At 38.1% G+C, this 27,289-nt stretch overlaps 1 protein-coding gene across 5 annotated transcripts in view; it reads right to left on the bottom strand.

Moving 5' to 3' along the window:
• The window catches only part of Cntnap5b (contactin associated protein family member 5B), a 903,457-nt gene that overhangs the window by 133,517 nt on the left and 742,651 nt on the right, over positions 1 to 27,289 (bottom strand). For all 5 annotated transcript variants that reach the window (XM_063272213.1, XM_063272212.1, XM_017598777.3 and 2 more), the window contains one exon: positions 5,750 to 5,968. In XM_063272213.1, the coding sequence (XP_063128283.1) occupies positions 5,750 to 5,968 (219 nt within the window). The remainder of the gene's footprint in view (positions 1 to 5,749; positions 5,969 to 27,289) is intronic.

Raw genomic sequence — 27,289 nt, 5'->3', positions numbered from 1 at the left:
AACGAATTACAGGAAAACACAACCAAATAGGTGAAGGAACTGAACAAACCATTTAGGATTTAAAAATAGAAAAAGAAACAATAAAGAAATCACAAAGGGAGAAAGCCCTGGAGATAGAGTGCCTAGGAAAGAGATGAGGAGTCATAGATAGAAGCATTGCCAACACAATACAAGAGATAAAAGAGAAAATCTAAGGGACAGAAGATACCACAGAAAACAGTGACACAGGAGTCAAAGATAATGTAAAATGCAAAAAAGCTCCTAGACCAAAACATCCAGGAAATCCAGGACACAATGAGAAGATCAAACCTAAGAATAATAAGTATAGAAGAGAGCAAAGAGTCCCAACTTTAACGAACAGTAAATATCTTCAACAAAATTATAGAAGAAAAAAATTCCTAACCTAAAGAAAGAAATGCCCGTAAACATGCAAGAAGCATAAAGAACTCCAAATAGATTGGATCAGAGAAGACACTAAGTGAACATAAATGCCAGGCAAGGCTACTATATCCAGCAGAACTTTCGATTAACATAGGGGGAGAAAGCAAGATATTTCATGACAAAACCAAATTTACACAATGTTCTTCCAGAAATCTAGCCCTAAAAAGGATAATAGATGGATAACTCCAACACAAAAAAGGAAAGTACACCTTAGAAAAAGCAAGAAACTAATCTCCTTGCAATGAAACCAAAAAGAAGAGAGCCTCACAAATGTTATTCCACCTAAACAACAACAACAACATCAACAACAAATAACAATGTACAGCAATCACTACTACTTAATATTGCTTATTATAAATGGACTCAATTCCCCAGTAAAAAGACACAGATTAATAGACTGGATATGTAAAGAGTACCCAGCATTTTGCTGCATATAGCAAACACACCTCAGACACAAAGATATACACTGCCTCAGAGTAAAAGGCTGGAAAAAAAACATTTTCCAAGCAAATGGTCCAAAGAAACAAGGTGGAGTAGACATTCTAATATCTAATAAAATCCACTTTCAACCAAAAGTTGTGAAAAAAGATAAGGAAGGACACTTCATATTCATCAATGGAAAAAATCACCAAGATTAGGTTTCAACCCTGAATATCTATGCTCCAAATGCAACAGCACCTACATTCATAAAAAAGCCTTACTAAAGTTCAAAGCACACATTGTACTTCACACAATCATAGTGGGAAATTTCAACACCCCATTCTCATCAATGGACAGATTGTGGAAAGAGAAACTAAACAGAGACATAGAGAAACAAACAGAAGTTATGAACCTAATGGATTTAGCAGATATTTACAGAATATTTCATCCTAAAACAAAAGAATATACCATCTTCTCAGCACCTCATGGTACCTTCTCCAAAATTGACCATATAATCAGCCACAAAACAAACCTCAACAGATACAGTAACGTAGAGATAATCCCATGCATCTTATCAGATAAACAAGGACTAAGGCTGGTCTTCAATAACAACAAAAACTGCAGAAACCCCACATACACATGGAAGTTTAGCAACACTCTACTTGATAATAACTTGGTCAAGGAAGAAATAAAGAAATTAAAGACTTTTTAGAATTTAATTAAAATGAATACACAACATACATAAACTTATGAGACAAAATGAATGCAGTGCTAAGAGGAAAACTCATAGCTCTGCATATATCCACAAAGAAACAGGAGAGAGAATACAGTAGTAGCTTGACATCACGTCTAAAGGACTAGAACAAAAAAAGAAAATATTCCCAAAAGAAGTTGATGGCAGGACATAATCAAACTCAGGTTTGAAATCAACCAAGTAGAAAAAAAAGGAGTATACAAAGAATCAACAAAACCAGGAGCTGGTTCTTTGAGAAAATCAACAAGATAGAACAATCTTTAACCAGACTAACCAGAAGGCACGGAGAGAGTATCCAAATTAATAAAATTAGAAATGAAAAGGGAAAGACAACAACAGAATCTGAGGAAATTCAAGAAATCATTAGATGCTACTACAAAATCCTATATTCAACAAAACTGGAAAATCTGGATGAAAGGCACAATTTTCTAGACAGATACCTGGTACCAAAGTTAAATAAGGGTTAGATAAACCTTGTAAATAGTTCCATAACTTCTAAAGAAATAGAAGCTGTAATTAAAAGTCTCCCAAAATCAACAACAACAACAACAACAACAACAAAAACCCAGAACCAGAAAAGTATATATCAGAATTCAATCAGACCTTCATAGAAGACCTAATGCCAATAATGTCTTAACTATTATGCAAAATAGAAACAGATGGAATACTACCCGATTCCTTCTATGACATCAAAATTATACTTATACTGAAATCACACAAAGACCCAACAAAGAAAGAGAACTTTAGACCTATTTCCATTATGAATATCAATGCAAAAATACTCAATAAAATTTTCACAAACCAAATTCAAGAATACATGAAAATGATCATCCATCAGGATCAAGTAGGCTGCATTCCAGGGATACAGATATGGTTAATTTTACAGAAAACCATCAACGTAATATATGATACAAACAAACTCAAAGAAAAAACCAACATGTTCATCTTATTAGATGCTGAGACAGCATTGGACAAAATAGAACATGCGCTTCATGTTAAAAGACTTTGAAAGATCAGGAATTCAAGGTACATATGTAAACATAGTAAAAGCAATATATAGTAAACCAGTACACAACATTAAACTAAATGGAAAGAAAATTGAGACAATTCCACTAAAATCAGGGACTAGACAAGGGAGTCCACTATCTATTTACTTATTCAATAAAGTACTTCAAAGTCATGCCCACAGGAATCAGATAACAAAAGGAGGTCAAAGGGATACAAATTGGAAAGGAAGAAGTTAAAATATCACTTTTTGCAAATTATATGATTTTATACTTAAGTGACCCCAAAAGTTCCACCAGAGAACTACTAAGCCTGAAAAACAACTTCAGCAAAGTTGCTGGGTATAACATTAACTCAAACAAATCAGTAGACTTCTTTACTCAAAGGATAAACAGGCTGAGAAAGAAATTGGGAAATGACAGCCTTCAAAATAGTCACAAATAACATAAAATACCTCAGTATGACTCTTACCAAGAAAGTGAAAGATCTGTGTGACAAAAACTTCAACTCTAAAGAAAGAAATTAAAGATCTCAGAAGACAAAATGACCTTCCTTGCTCATGGATTGGCAGGATGCTTACAGTAAAAATGGCTATTTTTGCCAAAAGCAATCTACAAATTCAATGAATCCCATCAAAATTTCAACTCAATTCTTCATAGAGTTAGAAAGAGCAATTTTCAAATTCATTTGGAATGACATAAAACAGGAATAACAGGATAGTGAAAACTGTACTCAACAATAAGATAACTTTTGGGGGAATCACCATTTCTGACCTCAAGCAGTATTACAGAGCAATGGTGATAAAACCAGTATTGTATTGGTACAGAGATAGGCAGGTAGATCAGGAGAATAGAACTGAAGACCCATAAGTGAACCACACAACTATGGTCACTTGACCTTTGACAAAGGTGCTAAAAACATCCAAAAGAAAAAAGATAGCATTTTCAATGAATGGTACTCATTCTACTGGAGGTCAACATGTAGTAGAATACAAATCGATCCATTCTTATCACCTTGTACAGAACTTAAGTCCAAAAAGATCAAGAACTTCCACATCAAACCAGATACCCCTAAACTAATAGAAGAAAAAGTGGGAATGAGTCTGATCACTTGGGCACTGGGGAAAATTTTCTGACCAAAACACCAATGGTTTATGCTCTGCAATCAAGAATTAACAAATGGGACCTCAAAAGATTGCATAGCTTCTGTAACACAAAGGACACTCTTATTAGGACAAAACAGCAACAAACAGATTTGGAAAGATCTTTACCAATCCTATATCTGATAGAGTGCTAATATCTAAAATATGCAAAGAATTCAAGAAGTTAGGCTCCAAAGAGCCAAATAATCCTATTGAAAAATGGGGCACAGAGCTAAACAAATAATTCTCTGCTGAGGAATATTGAATGGCTGGGAAGTATCTACAGTAATGCTCAATATACTTACTCATCAGGGAAATGCAAATGAAAACAACTCTGAGATTCCACCTTACACCTGTCAGAATGGCTAAGATAATAAACTCAGGTGACAACAGATGCTGGTGAGGATGCGCAGAAAGAGGAACACTCCTCCATTGTTGATGGGATTGCAAAGTGGTACAACAACTGTATAAATCAGTCTGGAGGTTCCTCAGAAAATTGGACATTGCACTACCTGAGTACCCAGCTGTATCTCCCTTGGGTATATAACCAAATGTTGCTCCAAGATACAACAAAGACACATGCTCCACTATGTTCATAGCAGCCTCATTTATTATAGCAAGAAGCTGGAAAGAACCCTGATGCCCTTTAACAGAGGAATGGATACAGAAAATATGGTACATCTACACAATGGAATACTACTTGGCTATCAAAAACAATGACTTCGTGAAATTTATAGGCAAATGAATAAAACTAGAAAATATCCTGAGTGAGGTAACACAGTCACAAAAAAAAAAAAAAAAAAAAAAACCTCATGGTATACACTCATTGATAAGTGGATATTAGCCCAAAAGATCAAATTACCTAAGATACAATCCACAGGCCACATGAAGCTCAAGATGAAGGATGATCAAAGTGCAGATGCTTCAAGTCCTTCTTAAAGTGGAAATAAAAATATTCATAAGAGGAGATATGGAGACAAAGCTTGGAGCAGAGACTGAAGTAATAGCCATTAAGAGCCTGCCCCACCTTACATATACATACATACATACATACATACATACATATATACATACATACATATAAAATCTGTATGTAGCTGTCTCCTGAGAGGCTCAGTCAAAGCATGACAAATACAGAGGTAGCAAACCATGGAGGATTTAGGAAAAGGACTTTAGGGGTTGAATGAGCTTGCAAACCCATAAGTACAACAATGTCACCAACCTGAGCTCCCAGGGTCTAAACCATTACTCAAAGAGAGCACATAAACAGACTCATGTCTCAAACTGCATATGTAGGCAGTGGACTTCCCTGTTGGGCACTAATGGGAGGAGAAGCCCTGGGTTCTGCCAAGGCTGGACCCCCCAGTGTAGGGGATTGTCAGGGTTGGTAGCAGGAAGGGGAATGTTTGAGAAGGGGGAACACCCTTATAGATGAACGGAAAGGGGTATGGGCTAGGGGATTTATGGTCAGGAAACTGGGAAAGGGAACACTTGAAACATAAATAAAATCTATCCAATAAAAAAATACATCAAAAACAAAACAAGACAAAACAAAACAAAACAAAACAAAACAAAAGTGTCACCTTGGTTATGGTGTCTGATTATCACAGTAAAGCCCAAACTAAGACAATCAGGGATCACTAATTAGAAAAGGAAAATGATGAACTGGTATCTTAATGCATACACTGTAAACTTCTATTACAAAGATTCAAAACAAAACTTCATAGGTATCTGACAACAGTAAACACAAGAAGAAATAATAATAAAATAGTCTGAGATGACCCTTAAATGTTCTTAAGAGTATCCCAAACTTTTTGCAATGATTATACAGTTATAAAAAAACAATTTATAAATTTAAATTTATCATGAAAATAATACCATATTCCCATTATTTGTTACATGTAAACACGAGGTATTGTCCATGAGGTATATCAGAAAACCATTCTTTAGGTATTTAGCATAATTTATGATTTTATGATATTTCCTACCTACAAACATTTGACTATTCAATTGAAGTTGGAAATGGCCTTTCTCTGTGGTCTCTCTCATAATCCTTGGAAAGTTGTCTACTTGCAAGGAAGTCTCCTTAAGGTTTCTCTCAGCCTGGATGTAATGCCATTGGTTGTCATTCAGAGGAGAAGGAGACTGAACAAGGAGCTCAGTGGGGCCGTTCCCAACATCAATGGCAAATGTGACTTCAGAAGGAGCTGCAGGCAAAAAGAAATAAGAATGAAGGTATAAAGATGATTGTCAGTGTGTTGCAAGTACAATAATCTTCAGAATGTTTAGTGAAATGGATTATATGTCTCCATAAATGTAGAGAGAGAGGACACTTCTCAACATCCTTTAGCACTGCATCATGAACAGCAGTATCAAACTCTAAAAATAACATTGGATAAATTGTGGTGAGAAGACTACCTTAATATGAGTAATGACATTCCATGGTCTGGAATTCTCAATTCAATACAAAAAAGAAAGTGAATTGAGCAGTAGCTTTCCTTCACCACTTTTTGTTTCCTGACTATTTAAGTAATATAAACCACAACTGCAAGTTCTTTCAGAATGCCTCTCCTGCTATGATGAAGTTTACCCTGAAACTATGAGCCAAAATATAAAACCATCTTTTCTTAAGTTTCTCTTGTCAGGTAATTTCTTTCAGCAATAAGATGAGTGACCAATATGATATTTGAAGGGATGAGTGGTAACGGTGGTGGTAGTGATGGTAATAGAGCTGATGGTTGTACATTGATAATAATCACAGTAACTATCATGATGGTTCTGGCAAACCAGTTAAGGAAGATATTGAAGATGGTGCTAGTCATGACAGTAACAGTGCTTATGGTAACAATGGTGATTGTAGTACACATAAAGATTAAGAGAAAGCTAAATATGATGTTATGTAAAGCACAAAGTACAGATTTTTCTCATTTTCACCATTAAACAATTCTAAGGTAGGCACAATCACCTTCTATTAGTACTGAAAAATAAAGCTGAGGCAAAAAAATGATCTCCTATATACACATTGATATCTGTCTGCAGAAGGAAAGCTTTTTAACAAGTCACTCTCGTTATAACCCTGAATCATATGCTAATGTCCTATGAGCAAATAATGAGAGCAATCAGTTATACACTGCGACTGAGGAAAGGTTGGCTTCTAAGTAACTGAAGCTTCCATATATCGTATCTGGGCTTCTTCTTATCACTTTATGTTTTTTCCTCTTTCCATAGACTAATGAAGGAAGTGGGTTTCTATTTGACCATTGCATAAACTGTCATATCAGAAATCTCCAAGCTCAAATACCAAATAAGACCATGTTCCTCAAGACTGAACCTTAGCAAAAATCACTCTTGTAAAAGTACCTCTGTCATACAGAGCTCCAGGTAACTGAAGACAGACTTGGCTTTGCTCTCTCATGAGTCCTAACTTTAAAGATAATAAGTTGGTGACTATAAAGAACAACAACAACAAAAAGAAGTTTGACATCATAGAGCTGCCTTTTCTTTTTTTTCGGAGCTGGGGGGCTGGGGACCGAACCAGAGCCTTGCGCTTCCTAGGCAAGCGCTCTACCACTGAGCTAAATCCCGAACCCCAGAGCTGCCTTTTCTTAAAGAAGGTCTTATAACATTCTTTAGTTTTCTTATCTGTAAAGTGTGGGAGTAAAAATATAGCTAATTGTGAGGTTGTCTGCATGCAGATCTTGATGAAGTTGTTGAAACTGTCTCTGGAACAAAATAGGTATTTATAAGTGATAGTTGTGTTATTTCTGTTACGTGTGATTTTGCAATTGAGGTAAATTTATTTAGTTTACAAATCCATGCATTGAAAGAATAGAACTGAAAGAAACTAACTACATGAAAAAGAATGACAACAAAAGCAAAGGAGTTCATGAGTCATTTTCTGTTTCTGTCATTTTCTTTTTCTTTCTCTTTCTCAGTGCATTTCCATGTATGTGCAGATCCTTGTGTGTGTGTGTGTGTGTGTGTTTGTGTGTATGTATGTGTGTGTATGTGTGTGTGTGTGTGTGAGAGAGAGAGAGAGAGAGAGAAAGAGAGAGAGAGAGAGAGAATCAAAGGCAGGCAGAGAGAGAGATGTACATATTTGTGGATACCTATACAGAAGTTTACCTCAGATGTCCCTACTCAGGTGCCCTCTTCTTTATTTGTTTGTTTGTTTATAAGTAGAGTCTTTCATTAACCTGAGGATTACAAATGAGGCTAGGATGCTTCACCCAGTCAAATCTGGGGATTACTTTATTTCTTTTTCTGAATAGTAGGATTAAAAGCACATGCCACTACCCTTGAAATTGGAATATGTGATCTGAAGTTCAAACTCAGGTCCTAATGTTTATAATGCAATCAATTTTCAACTGAGCTATTCTCCTAGCCCTGGTTTCTGTTTTTGATTGTGTTTAGTTTCAATTTTTATTATATATATATGACCTGCATATATACCTGCATAACACACGCATATATATATATGTGTGTGTGTGTGTGTGTGTGTGTGTGTGTGTGTGTGTGCATTTGTATGTGTATTTGTATGTGTATGTATATGTATATATAGAAGCCAGAAGAGGGTGATGGATGCCATGAAAAGGGTGTTATCATTTAGATGGCTGGAATCATTCTGGAAGTGTTGGGAACTGAATGCAGATTTTTTGAAAAAACAATTGTCATTGAACCTTCTTTTTAGCCTAATTTTCTATTTCTTATTCAGATCATTTGTTCCATCTTGAAAGTCTGTTCATCTAAAAATCTAACATTTATGTAATTATAATGTCATGATGGCTTGGTTTGCATCTCTCTATATATGTGGCAGAAAGATTCATTAGGAATATAAAAGATTTGTGTAAAATCTTCACTAAATGCTTAAGTTTTAAGGCATTAGTTTCCCACTAAACAGCATATACCATTATAGGAGGCTTGCTGTTAACCTCTGCCTTATCAATTCTGTCACTAAGTTGGTTTCTTGTCTGTACTGACCTTGACTATAATTTGTATCCCCTGGACCATGTAATCTGACTATTGCCTGTTTCCCCCACTAGTCTGCCAGCTGTAGAGCAGTACACGTAGAACATGTGGGTTGAGACCCCCTTTGGGGTAAACTGACCCTGACAAAGGGGCCACATATCAGATATCCTTCATCAGATATTTACTTTATTATCTATAATAGTAGCAAAATCATAGTTAGAAAATAGCAGTGAAAATAATCTTATGGTTGAGATTCACCACAACATAAGTGACTGTATTGAACAGTCCCAGCATTAGAAAGATTGAAGAAGATCGTTGTAGAGGAATCTTTATTAATCAGAGTCCCAGCTCTTAGTGCTGTGTTTGGGTATAGCAAACATTGGGGTCTGCAGTCTATATAGGAATATTTAGGTACTACAATCCCAGCCCCGAATCATGTGCTTGTGAACATATAGCTCTGGTAAAACCAAGCTGGTCTCCTCAAAAGGATAAGTTTTGCAGTTCTATTTAATGCTTTGCAGTTTTATACCTGGAGCTAGGATCATTGTAAAATCTTTTGCAATATTTTACTAACACTCATTTTTGTTTAAGTAACTATTGAAGATCAATACTTAAAACATTCCTCTTGGTCATAAAAGAGAATCAGCAAATTAATAACAGCAGCAACATTGATCATTATTAAATGCATCACATCAGACAGACACATTGCTAAGCATTTTCCTTCACTGACTTCAGCTGAACCTTATTAACTTGTGAGAAAGTACTTTTTTTTGAGTGGGGAACTGAGCTCAAGTGTAAGGAGGTTGTCACAGTGGCTAGAAGAGCTAAAATTTAAGTCGAAGTAATTTTTCTAAACTTGGTATGAATGAATTTTCTAGAGTTTGTATGAATGAATGAATGGTAACATGAGCCTGCATGGCTAGACTTCAGACTTCATTGCAGGTCTCTGGAGGATCACATAGTCTCACTGAACTGGGTAGGAAACTAGGACCCAGTCACTCTATCATATAATCATTAAGTTTTCCATATAAGTATCACACAATTTTCTCATAATTTACTCCTTTTCTTTCTAAAGAAATGAGAACTTTACAAGGTAGTCATACTGACAGACCTGGTTCCCATGGTGTTCAGAAATGAATAAAACAATATGAGCTTGCTGCTTTCTTTGGGAAAATAATCAAAGGAAGAGCCTGAAGATATCTCAATAAAAAGTAAAGGAACACTTACCTACTACAAACATGTGCATGAGACACATAGCTCTGTTAAAACCAAGACTGAACTCCTCAAAAGGATAAGTGCGGCAGTGTAACAAAAATTTTGTGAAGAGGAGAAGTCCTTGTATTATTCTTCCCTCCTCTACAGTAGCTATGTATCACTTTACCCCAGAGGGAGTTCTATAGTACCTATAATCTTCTGCTCTTCCCAGTACATATATCAAAACTTCATAAAGAAGCATTCATGCACCCTCAACTCCAAGCCCAGTGCAGGAGCAAGGACAACTCTATAGAGTGTTGGTCCACTTATTGTCCAAAGAATATCTAAGTAATTGGATTTATTTATGAGATAAAAACAGTACATTTATGAGATGAAGTTGCAAGATTATCATGGCCAGTTAACTTCTCTGAATATCTATGAACTCAAGGGCAAAATATTAATTCCATAAAATATTGCTTAATTTCTTTAGAGACATGGTCTCATGAGAAGTCAATAGCAGCTTTAGTTCTTCTATTTCACAAATATTGTCTAATATAATATTGCTGCAATTTCCTGAAGAACCCAGGTCTCAGATCTGAACAGGATTTAATTACAGATATAGTATGACCACTTGTCTTAATTTTCTTGCACTATGCCTTCTCTCTTCTTTGTCATTGAGAACTATATACTCAAACTTTGAGCCAAAATGAACCATTTTTTTCTTAACTTGCTTCTCTTAAGAATTTCTTCCACAGTAACAAGAAAAATAGTTGATCTGATCATCTTCCTCAACTGAAATGTTGGACCATGAATTGCTCACAAATCACAGTGATGGCCTAATATAGTATTGTGAAGAGAATGTGTTGTAATATGAAACTAGAATAATCAGTAACCAATACAGTAAAATATAATTGTGAGTAATTTAAACTTTTATGATGCTCTGAATTTCTGAATATCTTCAAATCAACATCTTGGTAATATTCTTAGTAATACACTCATTAACTATCAAATAGAACCCAATCATTTCAAAATATGTTTATGTTTTATTTTAGTAATATTATATATTACTCATTTCAACACAAAGAGAAGAAGTTGGTACCTCAGAAGATAATATTTGATTGCCCACAATGATTCATTTCTTACAATACCCAGGGTTGTGGTAGGAAGCAACTGCTTTGAAAAAATTCATTTTCTCTATGGTGTTAATGGGATCTAGTGCCTTTCTCAAGTAGTCATTGCATTGGCATAAACAATAAATGTTTGTCTTCTCTTAGTCATCATCACTATTAGGAAGGTCCTCAGGCAAGCTACATACAAGTAAGACTATTTGGACGGCAGGTTAAAAAACTATTTCAGCTAGGTTTTGACTGAAGGAAAGATTCAAAAGTGTGAGAGGACAGAAATAAATGACCACATCTCAACTTACGGAAGATCTTATCCTGAGATAAAGAGAGTCCTATGTTTTCTTCATAGAGTGATGTAACTACTACCCCTGAATTTCTCATCCTGTATGCCAGTTAAAATAAGTTTATAGTGACTTTAGCCAAATGCATCCTATTGACACCTAAGAGCCACTAATTCCACAATTCACAAATAAATAATGAATATGTGAAAATTTAAGAAAGTGGTACATGGGGTGGGGCAAAGATTACATATATAATACAATCTACACTATCTCTATGATATCATGCTGGTACTTATGGGTAGGTGGTCAAGTCAGTAATGTGTTTGCAGGAGTATCTGTGTTTGATTCCTAGACTTTTCAAGAAAGGGCCAAACGTGATACATCTTGACAGTTTCAGCACTGGGGAATAAGAAATACAGAAAAACACAAAAAGGTGAAGGAATTGAACAATGCAGTCCAAGACCTAAAATGGAAGTAGAAAAATAAAGTAATCTCAAATAGGCAAGCCTGGAAGTGAAAACCTAGGAAAGAGGTTAAGAGCTACAGATATGAGGATCACCAACATAATACAAGAGATAGAAGAGAGAATCTCAGACATAGAAAATACTGTAGAAGATTTTGATACAAGGGATAAGAAAACACAAAGCATTAGAAAAATCCTAAAGCAAAATATCCAGAAAATCCAGGACACCATGAACAGATCAAACTGAAGAATAATAGAAATGGTAGAGAGCACAGTGTCCTAGCTCAAAGGAACAGAAAACCTCTTCAAGAGAAGCTCAGGCAAAAACTTCCCAAACCTAAAAAAAGAGATGGTTGTGAATATACAAGAAGCCTACAGAACATCAAATAGAATTGACCAAAATATAAAATCCTCTCCTCACATAATAATCAAAACAATAAATGCCCAAAACAGAGAAAGAATATTAAAGTCTGTAAGGGAAAAAGGCCAAGTAAGACATGAAGGCAGACCTTTCAGAAATACAAAAGACTTCATAACATAGACCCTAAAAGTCAGAAAATCCTGGACAGATGTCATCAAGATTCTAATAGAACACAAAGACCAGCACAGTCTACTACACCAAGCAAAACTCTCAATCTCCGTAGAAAAACCAATGTATTCTGTGAGAACACCAAATTTAAACTCTATCTTTCTACTAATCCAACCTTACAGAGGATACTGGAAGGAAAACTCCAACACACGGATGTGGGGAGCGGGTGTGGCGGCAATCCCAAGATGGCGCCCGGGACTGCTGCCACGTCTTATGATTAGCACCTGACTTCCTCATACACCCAAAAGTAAGCCATGCCCATCATGAGAGCTGTACAGGCGCACCATGACACAAGATCAGGCCATTTGGTGTGGACCTATGAACTGAGACTATGTAGACTGGACTGATGGGGTGTGGTTATGGGTTTTTGAGTAGCGAGTGTGCTTGGGGGTAAGAGATTGCTGCTTGCATGCAGAAAGAAAAGTTCCTAAATAAACTGCTTTGAGAAGAACATTGTGGTGTCGCTCCTTTCTGCGGGACGGAGATGGAGGCGACAAGTGCCTCCTCCTTCCTTCAGAACTCATCGTGGTCAGGATGGCTAGCCAGTACGTTCCCAGGTAAGTGGGATGAGAAAAGCTCTCGGGTTGAGACTATAAGGTTCCCGGTTTTGGGACAAGTTGCACCAAGCGCAATGGGGAAGTCGACCTCCGCTCAGACAGTCTGCCAGGCCCTCAAGGATTTGTTGAAAATGAAAGGAATCGGGCTAAAGAAAGACATAGTGGAGAACCTTTTAAAAAGCAGTGGACCAAGTTGCTCCATGGTTTAATGTAAAAGGACACCTGACGATGTCCAGTTGGGAAAAATTAGGGAAAGACTTGAGGTTTGCCGAGGAGCAGGGGGTTTTACCAAAAGAATAATGCCAATATGGAAATTAGTGAAAAATTGCATAAGAGATGAGGAAAGATGTGGTGCAGAGCTAAAAAAGGGCAATGAGGCGATATGTCAGGTTAGAGAGGAACGCTCCCAAAAATAGGAGACCGAGGGAACTTCTAGCAAGGGAGATATGTTGGAAGATGATCTGGAGAGCATTGCAGACAGCTTAGAGAAAGTAAAACTGAAGGTAGAGCCATCAGCTCCGGGGCTGCCTCATCCACTGCCATACGATCCGGGCTGGTTAGAGGGACGTAGTCTACACCTGGAAACCTAGAGGGACCCGTGAGCCCAATGCTTCCCTGTATTTCAGAATGCACAGGGCAATCATACACATGAGCCGCTAGATTGGAAGATTGTCCAAAAACTGGCCCAAAGGAGTTCGCGCATATGGTGTTACTACTGTTTATGTAGTGGCACAGTTAGAATCCTTACATCTCTTTTGTATGACTCCTAGGGATTGGCAGAATCTGGCTCGTGCCTGTCTGACATCAGGCCAGTATTTGGACTGGAAGGCATACTTTATTGAGTTTGCCACTGAGCAGGCTGTGGTCAACGCTCGTAATGGGCAGCAAGTTTGGGATCAGGACATGTTGCTAGGACAAGGGAGATTTGCAGCAGCTCAGATCAATTATCCTCTTCAAGTATATGAACAAATCAACACCATAGGGACCAGGGCATGAAAAATCCCTTCCTAATAGAGGAGAGGTGAGTAGAAACTTGACTAAGATCATCCAGGGACCCATCGAGGCCTTTGCAGATTACATGGTCGTATGGTGGAGGCGGGAGGGCAGGTCTTTGGGGATCCTGATATGCCATGCCACTGTTGAAACAGCTTATCTTTGAGCAGTGTACTAAAGAGTGCAGACAAGCTATTACTCTGTATAAGGGAAAAGGCTTAGAGGTGTGGATGAAGCTCTACAGGGACTTGGCGGGGCCTTTGTCTAATTCAGGGTTGGGTGCTGCCATCATGCAGATGTCCCATGGATGGAATGGCCAAAAGAATAATAACTGCTTTAAATGTGGGCAGCCTGGCCATATGAGGCGCCAATGCTCACAGCTAAGGAACAGGGTATCAATGGCCTAAGATGCCTGGACTATACCCCTAGTGCAGAAAAGGTAATCACTGGGCCAATGAGTGCTGGTGGGTTAAGGACATTCATGGGCAGCCACTTAACACCGGTGCCAGCCAAAAAACTTGAGGAGGGGACCCCAACCCCAGGTTCCGCAAATATATGGGGCGGTGTCGGAAGGATTGCCCAACTTGAATCCTCCAATGCACTGTGGCTGCCCCAGAGAGCAACAAAAGGAAGTGCAGGACTTGACCTCAGTTCCACCACCAGACTGATATTAACCCCCCGAATGGGAACTCAATTAGTGGATACAGATTTTAAGGGCTCTTTACCTGCTGATATAGTGGGATTGATTTTAGGAAGAAGCTCTGTTACCATGCAAGGGTTAATAGTTCATCACAGGATGATTGATCCGGATTTTACTGGGCAGGTTAAAATAATTGTGTCTTCCCCTAGAGGCATTGTTGCGATATCTCCTGGGGATAGGATAGCTCAATTGCTCCTTTTACCTAGCTATCACTCTAAATTTCCTGCTATAGATTTGGAACAGGGAAGTAAGGGCTTTGGCTCAATCGGGGTCTCTAACATCTTTTGTTCCTTGGATCTTGACATTTGGCCACTGTTAAAACTGTCTATTGAACGGAAATCCATATCTGGCCTCCTAGATACTGGTTCTGATTGTAGTATCATCAGCATCAAGGATTGGCCCACTGCGTGGCTAAAAGAACAGTCAGAGCAAATACTGAGAGGACTAGGATATGCTCAAATGCTGGAAATGAGCTCTCGTATCCTACATTGGAAGGATGACAAGGGACATTCTGGAGAGTTTCAACCACATGTATTGGCCGTTCCAGTGTCCTTATGGGGTAGTGACCTGATGAAAGAAATGGGCTTTATTTTAACTAATGAAGGGTGCTACAGCACACAGGCCCAGGATATGATGATGGAAATGGTCTATGTCCCTGGAAGGGGCTAGGCTGCTCTTTACAGGGCAAAGCCTCCCCTGTGACAGTCCGTAAAAAGACTGATCGTGGCGGGCTGGGTTTTTCATAGGTGCCACTGAGGGAGCTTTACCCATTAAATGGAAAACTGAGGATCTGGTGTGGGTTCCTCAGTGGCCACTTCCCTCAGAATAGTTGAATGCTGCCCAGGAATTAGTACAAGAACAGCTAGAATTGGGCCATATGCGCCCTTATACTTCCCCCTGGAATACTCCTATATTTGTTATAAAGAAAAAAATCAGGGAAATGGAGACTTTTACATGACTTGAGAGAAATAAATGGACAAATGGTTTTGAGGGGCTCTGTACAGAGAGGGCTGCCTTTGCCGTCTGCTTTGCCGAAAAATTGGCCTACAATAGTTTTAGATATTAAAGATTGTTTTTTCTCAATTCCTTTGCATCAGAATGATATGGTTAGGTTTGCCTTCACTGTTCCTTCTCAAAATCATGAAGAGCCTGATAAAAGGTTTGAGTGGACGGTTCTGCCACATGGTATGGCAAATAGTCCTACTATGTGTCAACTATATGTTGATACAGCCTTAAAAGAGGTTAGACAGAGGCTTCCTAAGGTGAAACGTTATCATTACATGGATGACATCCTTATTGCAGCTCCCAGAGAGGAGTTGCTTGATGAGACATATAGCTTTGTGGTTACACCGTTAAGGGAAAGGAACTTGATTGTGGCCCCGGAAAAGGTTCGAAAGGACCTGGTAGGGAATTATTTAGGGACAAAAATAACTACAAACTCGGTGTCCCCTCAAAGATCCAATTCACACTGATAAATTATGTACATTAAATGATTTTCAAAAATTATTGGGAGACATTTAGTGGGTCCGCCCTTATTTGTCTTTAACCAATAAACAACTACAGCCACTCTATGACCTCTTACCAGGCAATACTGATTTGAATTCTCCCAGATGCCTTAATTATGCTTCCAGAGCGACTTTGAGTTTGGGGGAGCAGGGCATTCATGTTGCTGCTTTGAAGTGCCGAGATGAGTCACAGCCTATTGCATTCTGTATCCTACCAACAAAATTACAGCCAACGGGGGTCTTATGGCAAGGGGCTCCCTTGCCCTGGATACATCCAAAGATATCCCCAGCCAAAACACTTGTTCATTATCCCACCTCAGTGGCTCAGTTAGCCTTGCTTGACATTCAACAATGTATACAGTACTTTGGCATCCCACCAAAGGATTTGATAGTTCCCTATAATGTAAAGCAACTCGAAGTGTTGTCATCCTCAATAGATGATTGGGCTACTGTGAGGTGCAGTTTTCAAGGTAACATTAATAATCATTTTCCCAAGGATCCAATATTGCAATTGATTATAGCTCATCCTGTGATTTCTTTTCCTCATATTACTTCTAAACATCCCTTAATGGATGCTCTACTCCTCTTTACAGATGGTTCCAAGATGCGTTGTGGAGCATATGTAGTTGTAGGAGCAGCACCAGTTACTATACAATTTCCCCCTGCATCACCCCAAATTATTGAGTTACAAATTGTGATTAAGGTGTTTGAATTATTTCCAGGCCTCTGATAGCCAATACGTTGTTAATATGTTACAATGTTTGGAGGTAGTGGAAAAAGTTAATTTAAAATCTACCATTGGAAAATTGTTTCTATCATTACAAGAGTTAATTTTGCATAGGTCTTCACCTTTTTTTGCACAACATATCTGTGCTCATACTGAGATGCCTGGACCCCTAGCTGAGGGGAATGATATCGTAGATAAAGCCTCAAAGGCATGCATGGCCGGCCTTTTTCATTGCTTCACCTGTTGCATTGGCTCGAGATTTACATTCACATTTTCATGTTAATTCAAAGACCCTGTCATCCCGCTTTAAGATTTCTCGAGCAGAGACAAGAGATATTGTAAAAATTTGCCAAACATGTGCCCCATTATTGCCTCAGACTGGAGTGGGGTTCAGTCCACGTGGATTGCGCCCTCTACACCTATGCCAAATGGATGTTACCCACTTTCCAGAATTTGGAAAGTTAAAATATCTTCATGTTTCCACCGATACAGCTTCTGGAGTTGTTTTTGCCTCTCTACATACAGGAGAGAAGGCACGTCATGTGATTGCACATTGCTTTGAAGCTTGGGATTCCTGGGGGCAGACTAAAGAATTGAAAACTGATAATGGGCCAGCCAATACTTCTGCTTCTTTTGTGTCATTTTGTAAAATGATGGGTGTCCGATTGACTCATGGATTGCCCTACAACCCTCAGGGGCAGGGCATTATTGAACAAGCCCATCGCACCCTAAAGGAATACTTAATTAAACAAAAATGGGTTATTGCCTCTGCTGGCTCCACCCCTAGGGAAAGATTAGCCATTGCCCTTTTTACCTTGAATTTTTTGAATGAGGACAAAGATGGGCGGGTCGCAGTGGAGCCTCACAGCAACCCTGATGTTTCTTCAAAAGGCATGGTAATGTGGAAGGACATCCTAACTGGTACTTGGCAGGGCCCTGATCCAGTGATGGTTTGGGCATGAGGGTCTGTTTGTGTGTTTCCCGAGGATCATCGGCAGCTGCTGTGGGTCCTGGAGAGGCTGACCAGAGTGGTCCAAGATGAATGGAAGGAGGATACTATGGATGTGTCTAGTGTTGCCAATGCTTCCTGCGGTGATGGCTGAAGACCTACACTGAGGACTATTATCTGTATTTTCCAGCCCCCTGCCATTGACACATTCGGCACAAGTGTTTCCCCAGTTTTTCTTTTCTAATGCTTCATTACAGTTACCCTTTTTGCCGTGGGATGGAGAAACAGTGCCTGTCAATGATTCATTGCAGCTTCAGCTGAAGGGATTGCTATGCTTTCAGATGATTCAAAATATTTCTCAGAATAGTGATTGCATTCAAATGTATAATCAATCAGCTGCATGGTTTGACATGCTATCAATAGTTCTACTAAATCTAATGCCACATGGATTTGAGGGGTGTGGCCTGCCAGTATTTTCAAAGGCAATGATACCATACCTTCCCAACCTAGATGGGCTCCCTTTCGCAAGGGTACCTGTGAGTCACTTCTACCATGGACTGCATGTCAGGCTAGAAAGGCAGCATGGGCTGTAAAGAAGTATTTTACCTTTTCTCCTTATATTAGCACAGTCCATAATGGCTCATTTTCAGGATATAATTGGACCTATCAGAATCCTGTTCAGCAGAAGTTAGTAATCCTTTCAATGTGTGGTTGTTGTGTGGAGTGAATGGTAGTTGCACAGATATCTCTCCTCTGAGCATGTTAGTGGAAGGGGGTTGGGGTAATGTAAGCTTTCATTGGGATGGATCTATAGGGTTTGAAACCACTCTTTCTCAACTTGCTTATGGGCTTAATGTTTCCTTTAAGGCTATGCCTGTCTGTATGTGGCCTCCTTTTGTGTTTATTGTCTATAATGGGAGTCATGATGATAATGTTGTTAATTGTAGTAGTGGTAGTTGTTTCTATAATATGTGTTGGAATGTATCTGCATATTCTTCATCTGTTGTGACTAGGATGACTCATTTTGTACCCTGGCCTGTTCAGACTCCTTCTGCTATGACTTTGTTTAGGCAAAAAAGGGATTTTGGCATCACTGCAGCCATTGTTACTGCTATAGCAATCTCTGCCACTGCAGCCACAGCTGCGGCCATATCCCTTATCTCCATAGTACAGACTGCGGCAGCTGTAAATAGTTTATCCGTAGGTGTTGCGGAAGCTTTAGATTTAGCCCACAACTCATCTCAGTATATTACAGGAAATTGGTCTCAACATTTTGATGAACTAGTTCGGGAGCTTAGACAATCCATCGTCCATATCAAATCCACCCGTGTGGACATGTCTTTAGCTGGAGGACTGGCCGATTGGATCACCACAGCTGCCTCTTGGCTAAAAGAATGGGCAGGACTCGCTGGACACACCCTATGCCTGATTCTTATGAGCGTCCTGGCCTTTTGGAGCATTTGCTGTATGCGGTTTCATCAAGGCAGAACTCAAGCCTTAATGATTCATGCTTTTACAGCAGTTGAGACAGGATAGTCTTCTCAAGTGTGGCTTGGCATGCTAAAGAAGTAGTCAACGACGGGTAAGACTATCTGGGCATGTCACCAACCTAAGACAGGGATCAAACCTAAGCTGTTTGTCTCCCGATGATGGGTAAGGGGCATTGCTGCAGGGGGCAACCTAAGACAGGCATTCTCTCTGCCAAATATAAAGAAGGGGGAGATATGGTAACGGGTGTGGCGGTAATCCCAAGATGATGCCCGGGACTGCTGCCAAGTCTTATGACTAGCACCTGACTTCCTCATACACCCAAAAGTAAGCCATGCCCATCGTGAGAGCTGTACAGTTGCACCATGACACAAGATCAGGGCATTTGGCATGGACCTATGAACTGAGAGATTGCTGCTTGCATGCAGAAAGAAAGGATCCTAAATAAACTGCTTTGAGAAGAACGTTGTGGTGTTGCTCCTTTCTGTGGGACGGAGACAGAGACAACAGACGGAGGGTAACTACACCCATAAAACATGAGATATTAAATTTTCACAACATACCCAAAAGAATAGAGTATGTCTACATAATACCACTGCCAGCAACAAAAAATAGCAGGAACCAACAATCAATAATCTTTTTTTTATATTTCCCAACATCAATGGACAGACTCAACTCTGCAGTAAAAGGAAGAGGCTAACAGACTGTATACAAACAGGATCCAGCATTTTGATGAATATAAGAAATATACCTCATTTACAAAAGTAGACACTACCTCAGAGTAAAGGTCTGGAAAAAATTTTTCTAAACAAAAAGTCCAAGAACCAAGCAGGAGTTGCCATTGCAATATCCTATAAAATAGACTTTCAACCAAAAGTTGTCAAATGAATTGGGAAGGAAACTTCATATTCATCAAAAGAAAAATCCAGCAAGAGGAGGTCTCAGTTATGAATACTTATACCTTAAATGCAAGGGTACCCAGATTTTTAAAAGAAACTTTACTCAAGCTCAAAATATACATTGAACCTTAAACAATAATAGTGGAAGACTTCAAAACCCAATCTCACTAATGGGCAGGTGTTGCTGTAAAATTGTAAATGATTGACTGTCTTTTACTCCACACTACATCCTGCACCAGAGTGCCCGAAGACATCTTGTAGATATCTTCATCTCAGTCTGCAAAGCATCCCACCCCCTCTGCTATATCACATATCACACTGCTGATGGCTTCTCTCTGAGCCTGGCAGCAATCTCTCTACCTATCTAGTTCCTAAAGCAGGTTTCTATCATGCCAGAAATATACATCCCAATTTTGTGGTGGCCTAGTGTCTCCAGCCACCACATACTTTCTTGAACCTAAATCGCCACATGAATGAACACACAACACAATAACCTCTGATCCAGTTGATAAGATATAATTGCCCATATAGACATACAAAGCCCTGTACATATCCATCCCTTAAGAATATTCATAACAACCTATAAATGTGCAGAGAGGAATCTTAACATCTGCCTCCACGTTCTCTCTGCTGCTTCTCCTGCCTCGCTCCAGTCTCCTCCTTTCCCTAAAACTTTACTCCTGACCATCCTTCCTTCTCATCCAATGACAGGCCTCATTCTATCTTATACCTGCTTCACCTATATGACATAATACAGCAGGTAATTGAAAAAAGAAACTAAATAGAGACACAGTGAAACTAATAGAAGATATTAAACAAATGGATTTAATTGATATATACACAGTATTTTACTCTAAATCCAAAGAATATACCTTATTTTCAGAACCTTACAGTACCTTCTCCAAACTAATCATAAACAGTCAAAAACAATCAATCAAAAAACAAACCTCAGCAAATTCAAGAAGATTGAAATAATCCCAGGCATCCTATCAGATCACCATAGAATAAGGGTAGACTTCAATAACAAAAACAACAGAAAGCCCTCATATCCGTGGAACTTGCACAAGTCTACTTAATGATAATTTAGTCAGGGAAGAGATGAAGAAAGAAATTAACAAATTTCTAGAATTCAATGAAAACTAGGAAATAGCATTCCCAAACTTTTGGAACACAACGAAAGCAGTGCTAAGAGAAAAATTCATAGCACTAAGTGCCCTGATAAAGAAATTGGAGAAATTCCACACTGCCGATTTAACAGTATATCTGAAACCCCTCGAACGAAAAGAAGCAAACACCCCCAAGAGTTAGACTAACAAACGAAAGGACAAATAGACAGTATCCAAATTAATACAATTGGAAATGTAAAGGGGGGACATAACAACAGAGACTGAGGAATACAAATTATCATCAGATCTTACTAGAAAAGTCTTTTCTCAACAAAAGTGGAAAAATCTAGATGAAATAGATGACTTTTTAGATAGATACCAAATAAAGAACAGGTAAACTGTCTAAACAGCCTCATATGCCCTAGTAAATAGAAGCATTAAAAATATTCCATGAAATAGAAACAGAAGTAATATTACCTATTCATTCTATAAAACCACAGTTAGGATGATACCTAAACTACACAAAGACCAATAAAGAAAATGAACTTCAGAACAATTTCTCTTATGAATATTGATGGGAAAATACCCAATAAAACTCTAGCTAACAGAATCCAAGCACACAATGAAAACCATCATCCAGCACAATTAAGTAGGCTTCATCCCAGGGATACAGGGATGATTCAATATCAAAAAAGGCATTTACAGAATCCATATATAAACAATTTCAAAGAAAAAAAGTCACATGAGTGACTTATTAGAGCTTAAAAAGCATTTGACAAAATATAACATCTTTTCATGTTAAAAGTATTGGAGAGATCAGTAATTCAAGGCCCTTACCTAAAAACCAATAAAAGCAGTATAATACAAACTATCCAGTATTCAAATTAAATGGAGAGAAACTTGAAGTAATCTCACTGTCTTTGGGGAAAAGACAAGGTCAACCACTCTCCTTATCTCTTCAACATACTACTTGACATTCTAGCTAGAGCAATAAGGTGAAAATATTTATCTAGTGGATATAAATTGGAACGAAATAATTCAAAGTATCACTGTTTTTCAGATGATTTTATAGTATACATTAGTAAACTCAAAATTTTTACCAGATAACTTCTACAGCTGAAAAACAATGTCAGCATGTGGCTGGATAAAAAATTAGTTCAAACAAATCAGTAGCTCTTTTTATGTAAATGATAAACAGTCTGAAAAGGAAAATAGGGTAAAAACAACCTTCACCATACTCACCAAAAATATAAAAGATATTGAAGTGACAATAACCAATCAGGAGACATATCTATAGGACAAGAACTTCATGTTTTTCAAGAAAGAAATAGAAGACCTCAGATGTTTGAAAAATCTCTCAAACTCATGTATTGTTAGGTTTATCATAGTCAAAATGGCCATCCTACCAGAAGCAGTCTACGGATTTAAAGCAATCCACAACCAATATTCCAACACAGTTCTTCATACACATAGAAAGAGGAATTTTCATGTTCATATGGAAAAAAAACACAGACCAAAAAAAAATTCCAAGATAACAAATAAAATTCTTAAAAAAATAAAAGAACTTCTGGTGTAAGCATCATCCCTAACCTCAAGCAATACAGAGCAATAGTGATGAAAAAGAAATGTATGCTATTGGTACAGCACCAGAGATGTTGATCAATCGCATAGAATTGAAGACCCAGAAATAAACTAACACCCTTATGGCCACTTGATCTTTGACAAAGAGGCCAAAAATATAAAATGGAAAAAAAAAGCATCTTCAATAAATGGTCCAGGTCTAACTGGCAGTCTGAATGTAGAAAAACGAAAACAGTTTCACATTTATCTCATTGCACAAAGCTCAACTCCAAGTTAATCAAGGACCCCAACATAAAACCAGGTACACTGAGTGTAATAGTGTATAACTCTAGGGATCAGGCTCTAAGATCAAGAATTGATTAATGTGACCTCATGATACTGAAAATATTTTTATGGAAAAAGTCACAGTCAATAGGACAAATCAGCAATCTACATATTGGGAAAAAATCTTCCCTAACTCCATATTCAGTAGAGGGCTAATATCTAAAATTATAGCAATCTTAAGAAGATAACCTCTCAAAACCCAAATTACATGATTTTAAAAGTGGGGTGTACAGTTAAATAGAGAATTCACAACACAGGAATCTCCAATGTCCAAGAAGCACTTAAAGAAGTCCTTATTTACTGGAGAAATGCAAATCAAACTAACTCTGAGATTCCAATTCATAACAATCAGAATGGCTAAGATAAACAACTCAGATGATGACATAACATGCTGGAGAGGATGTAGACAAAGAGGAACCCTCCTCTATTGGTGATAGTACTGTAATCAGTTACAACGACTCTGTCAACCAATCTGGTGGTTGCTCAGAAAATTAGAAATAGACCTACCTGAAAACCTAGCTTTATCATTGTTGGGCATATATCCAAAAGATGCTGCCATGATACCACTGGGACAAGTACTCTACTATGTTAATAGTGGCCTTATTTGTAATAGCCTGAAACTGGAAACAACACATATGTCTCTCAAAGAAAGAATGGTTATAAAACAATGGGATTCATTTGCAGCATTGAATACTATTCAATCATTAAGAACTAGGACGTCAAGAGGCTTGCAGAAAAATGAATGGTACTAGAAAATATCACCTTGAATGAGGTAACCCAGACTCAAAGGAACATGCATGTATATACTCATTCATAAGTGAATGTTACACAAAAGGTACCTAGGATACCTAGGATAGAATGCACAAAACTTAAGTTTAACAAAAATAAATTAAAAAAATACAAGTTTAACAAGCAGAATGGCCAAGTGAGAATGCTTCAATTCCACTTAGAAGGGGGAAGAAAATAATAGCAGAATGCAAAGGAAGGGAGGGACTTGGGTGGGAGGAGGGAGGAGTGGGGGATAAGAGGAACAGGATCAGTTACAGGGCCCAGGGATATGGAAGAGAATTCCAGAGGGCCAGCAGAATATATATTCAGCCTCAGCAGTTTGGAAATTGGCAGATCCTCTAGAAAGTACCAGAGACACGGAAGTTAAGAGAGTCTCAGGACTTAATGGGAGTAACTTTGGATGAACAGTGATGAAAGCAAACTTGTAGAGTCCACTTTTGGTAGATAGGCCAGGCCTCAATTCGAAGGATGGGGTTGCTAACTTTTAGTTAAAATTTCTGACCCAGAATTGTTCCTATCTATAAGAACTACAGGGAAGCTGGAGAGATGACTCAGCAGTTAAGAGCACTGACTGTTTTTCCAGAAATTCTGAGTTCATTTCCCAGAAACCACATAATGGATCACAACCATCTGCAATAGGATCCAATGCCCTCTTCTGATGTGTCTGAAGACAGTGACAGTATACTTACATACATACAGTAAATAAATCTTTAAAAAAAAATCTACAGGGGCAAAAATATATAAAAGACTGAACAGATGTGATGAAATGACAGGCTCCCTCTCCTGAGGTGGCACCAAGGCTTTACATTATTACTGATATGATGGTGTGCTTGTAGACAAAATCCTAATATGGCTGTCCTCTGAAAAGCCCAATCAGTAGCTGACTGAGACAGATGCTATACTTTCATTCAACCATTGGACCGAAGTTTAGAACAGAGGCTGAAGGAACACCCATTTAGAGCCTGCTCCACATGTGGCCCATACATATACAGCCACCAAATTAGATAAGATGGATGAAGCAAAGAAGTGCAGGCAGACAGGAACCGGATGTAGAGCTCTCCTGAGAGACACACCGAGAATACAGAAAATACATACGCGAATGCCAGCAGCAATCCACTGAACTGAGAACAGGACCCCTGTTGAAGGAATTAGAGAAAGGACTGGAAGAGCTTGAAGGGCCTCGAGACCCCATATGAACAACAATGCCAACCAACCAAAGCTTCCAGGGACTAAGCCACTACCCAAAGACTATACATGGACTGACCCTGGGCTCCAACGTCATAGGTAGCAATGAATAGCCTAGTAAGAGCACCAGTGGCAGGGGAAGCCCTTGGTCCTGCCAAGACTGAACCCCAGTGAATGAGATTGTTGTAGGGAGGGTGGTAATGGGGGGAGGATGGGCAGGGGAAGCCCATATAGAAGGGGAGGGGGAGGGGTTAGGAGGATGTTGGCCCAGAAACCGGGAAGGGGAATAACAATCGAAATGTAAATAAGAAATACTCAAGTTAATAAAGATTGAAAAAAGAAAAGAAAAGAAAGGGCTGAAGAGATGTCTCAGTGATATAAGAGCACTGGCTGCTCATCCAGAGGTTCTCAGTTCAATTCCTAGCAGCTCGCAATCATCTGCAATGGGTTATGACATCCTCTTCTGGTATATATAAAGATAACCACAGTGTACTCATATACAAAATAAATAATTGTTAAAAAAAAGAGTAAGAAAGCATCTCTTCCCTTTCATCTGTATGATTTTTGACTAGTCTGTAATCTGAATGTATGCACTCTCTGGTGACAGCATTACAGTAAAAAGAGGTCAAGACATTGCAAACCCGTGATGATTTTGTCCAGTTTCTTTCTACTAAATAGGAGATAAACCTAAAAAAAATTCTGCATGAAAATATATTTGGAATCAAAGAATACATATATGTATATTATAGATATACACACATATAAATACATATTTTTCATTAGAAAACTGAGGAAAGAACTTTATATAATATATAATAGTCAACATTAACTCCCTAACATTGTTAACTTGGTATACTACATTTTATTTTTATAATGAAGATATTGAGTCCAAAATTCAGGCTTTTTAAATTCAAATAAGAAAAACTAATATTTTCTGGTCTTAAAATTCCTCCATGTTATAAAGCAGTGCAAGCATGGACAGAAGGATTAAAACAGTATGTAATGTCTAAATATCAATATGCATTCATTTTCTTTTAAAACAATCATGTTTAAAGTCATCTTGGATTCAAATTAAAATAGATCAAGCCTAACTTTCTGGAAGGGAGAGTCAGTAACTTGCTGCCCTTCAAACATTTTTATAAGACTTTACTAATGATTTACACTGTGGGGAGAGTAAATAGATTCAATATTAAACTTGACCTGAAATATCAAGTTCAAAGATTTAAGGCCTTAAAGCATTATTTAATTTTACTAAGCCATTAAATATGTGAAAAAATATTTTCTGTAAAGATTTTGAGTACTTAGATATTTTGAAGTCTCTACAGTTGATTCTAGAAAGACAGATATAGACAGAGTTATAATTTTAGGATATTAGTATAAAAATGGTTTGCTGTCCAAACTTGTCCTTGTGTTGAAAATATTCCCAAGCTCTTTTAATATCAACGAGGTTTTTATAAAAAAAGTTTTATTGAAAATAAATAAAACATTATTTTCTCAGTGTAATAGACAGGCTATTAAAACTTGTAGTCTCATTTACCATGAACAAGTATAGGAAGTCAATTTTAGTGAAGTTATTGAGAACTTTGGGAAAATACAAAGTAGGGACAGATGTCTAAAGTTATCATTACTGAAACAGACTAAAACAAGGTTTTGCTATTTTCATAAAAATTAATTAATCATTGCTATATTTAGTTTTCCTTTGGTACTTATATGTGGTTGTTAGCATTCTGACATGCAGTGTCTCACTGTAGAAAATCGTCCCATTCTCATTTCTTTAGTGTTTCTTTGCCTTTTTGATCATTATTTCACAGATTTCACCAATGTCACAGATGAAAAGAGGGTCTTTACAAAGGTGTAAACATGCATCAAAATCTGCACATGCACTGCTGTTGGTGAAAAAAGAGGTCAAAACTGCATGAATTCTCACTGAGTAGTTACACTCTCTTAGTGGCGGGAGTTAAGAAATCATGTGCTTGTGCATATGTGTGTGCAAGGGCATCTGGTGTGTGTGTGTGTGTGTGTGTGTGTGTGTGTGTGTGCGCGTGTATGTGTCTGTGTGTCTGTGTGTCTGTGTGTCTGTGTGTCTGTGTGTGTGTGTGTTATTTG

The sequence above is a fragment of the Rattus norvegicus genome, chromosome 13 (genome assembly GCF_036323735.1).
Source record: "Rattus norvegicus strain BN/NHsdMcwi chromosome 13, GRCr8, whole genome shotgun sequence".
NCBI lineage: Eukaryota > Metazoa > Chordata > Mammalia > Rodentia > Muridae > Rattus > Rattus norvegicus.
This window is presented reverse-complemented; position numbering and strand designations above follow the sequence as displayed.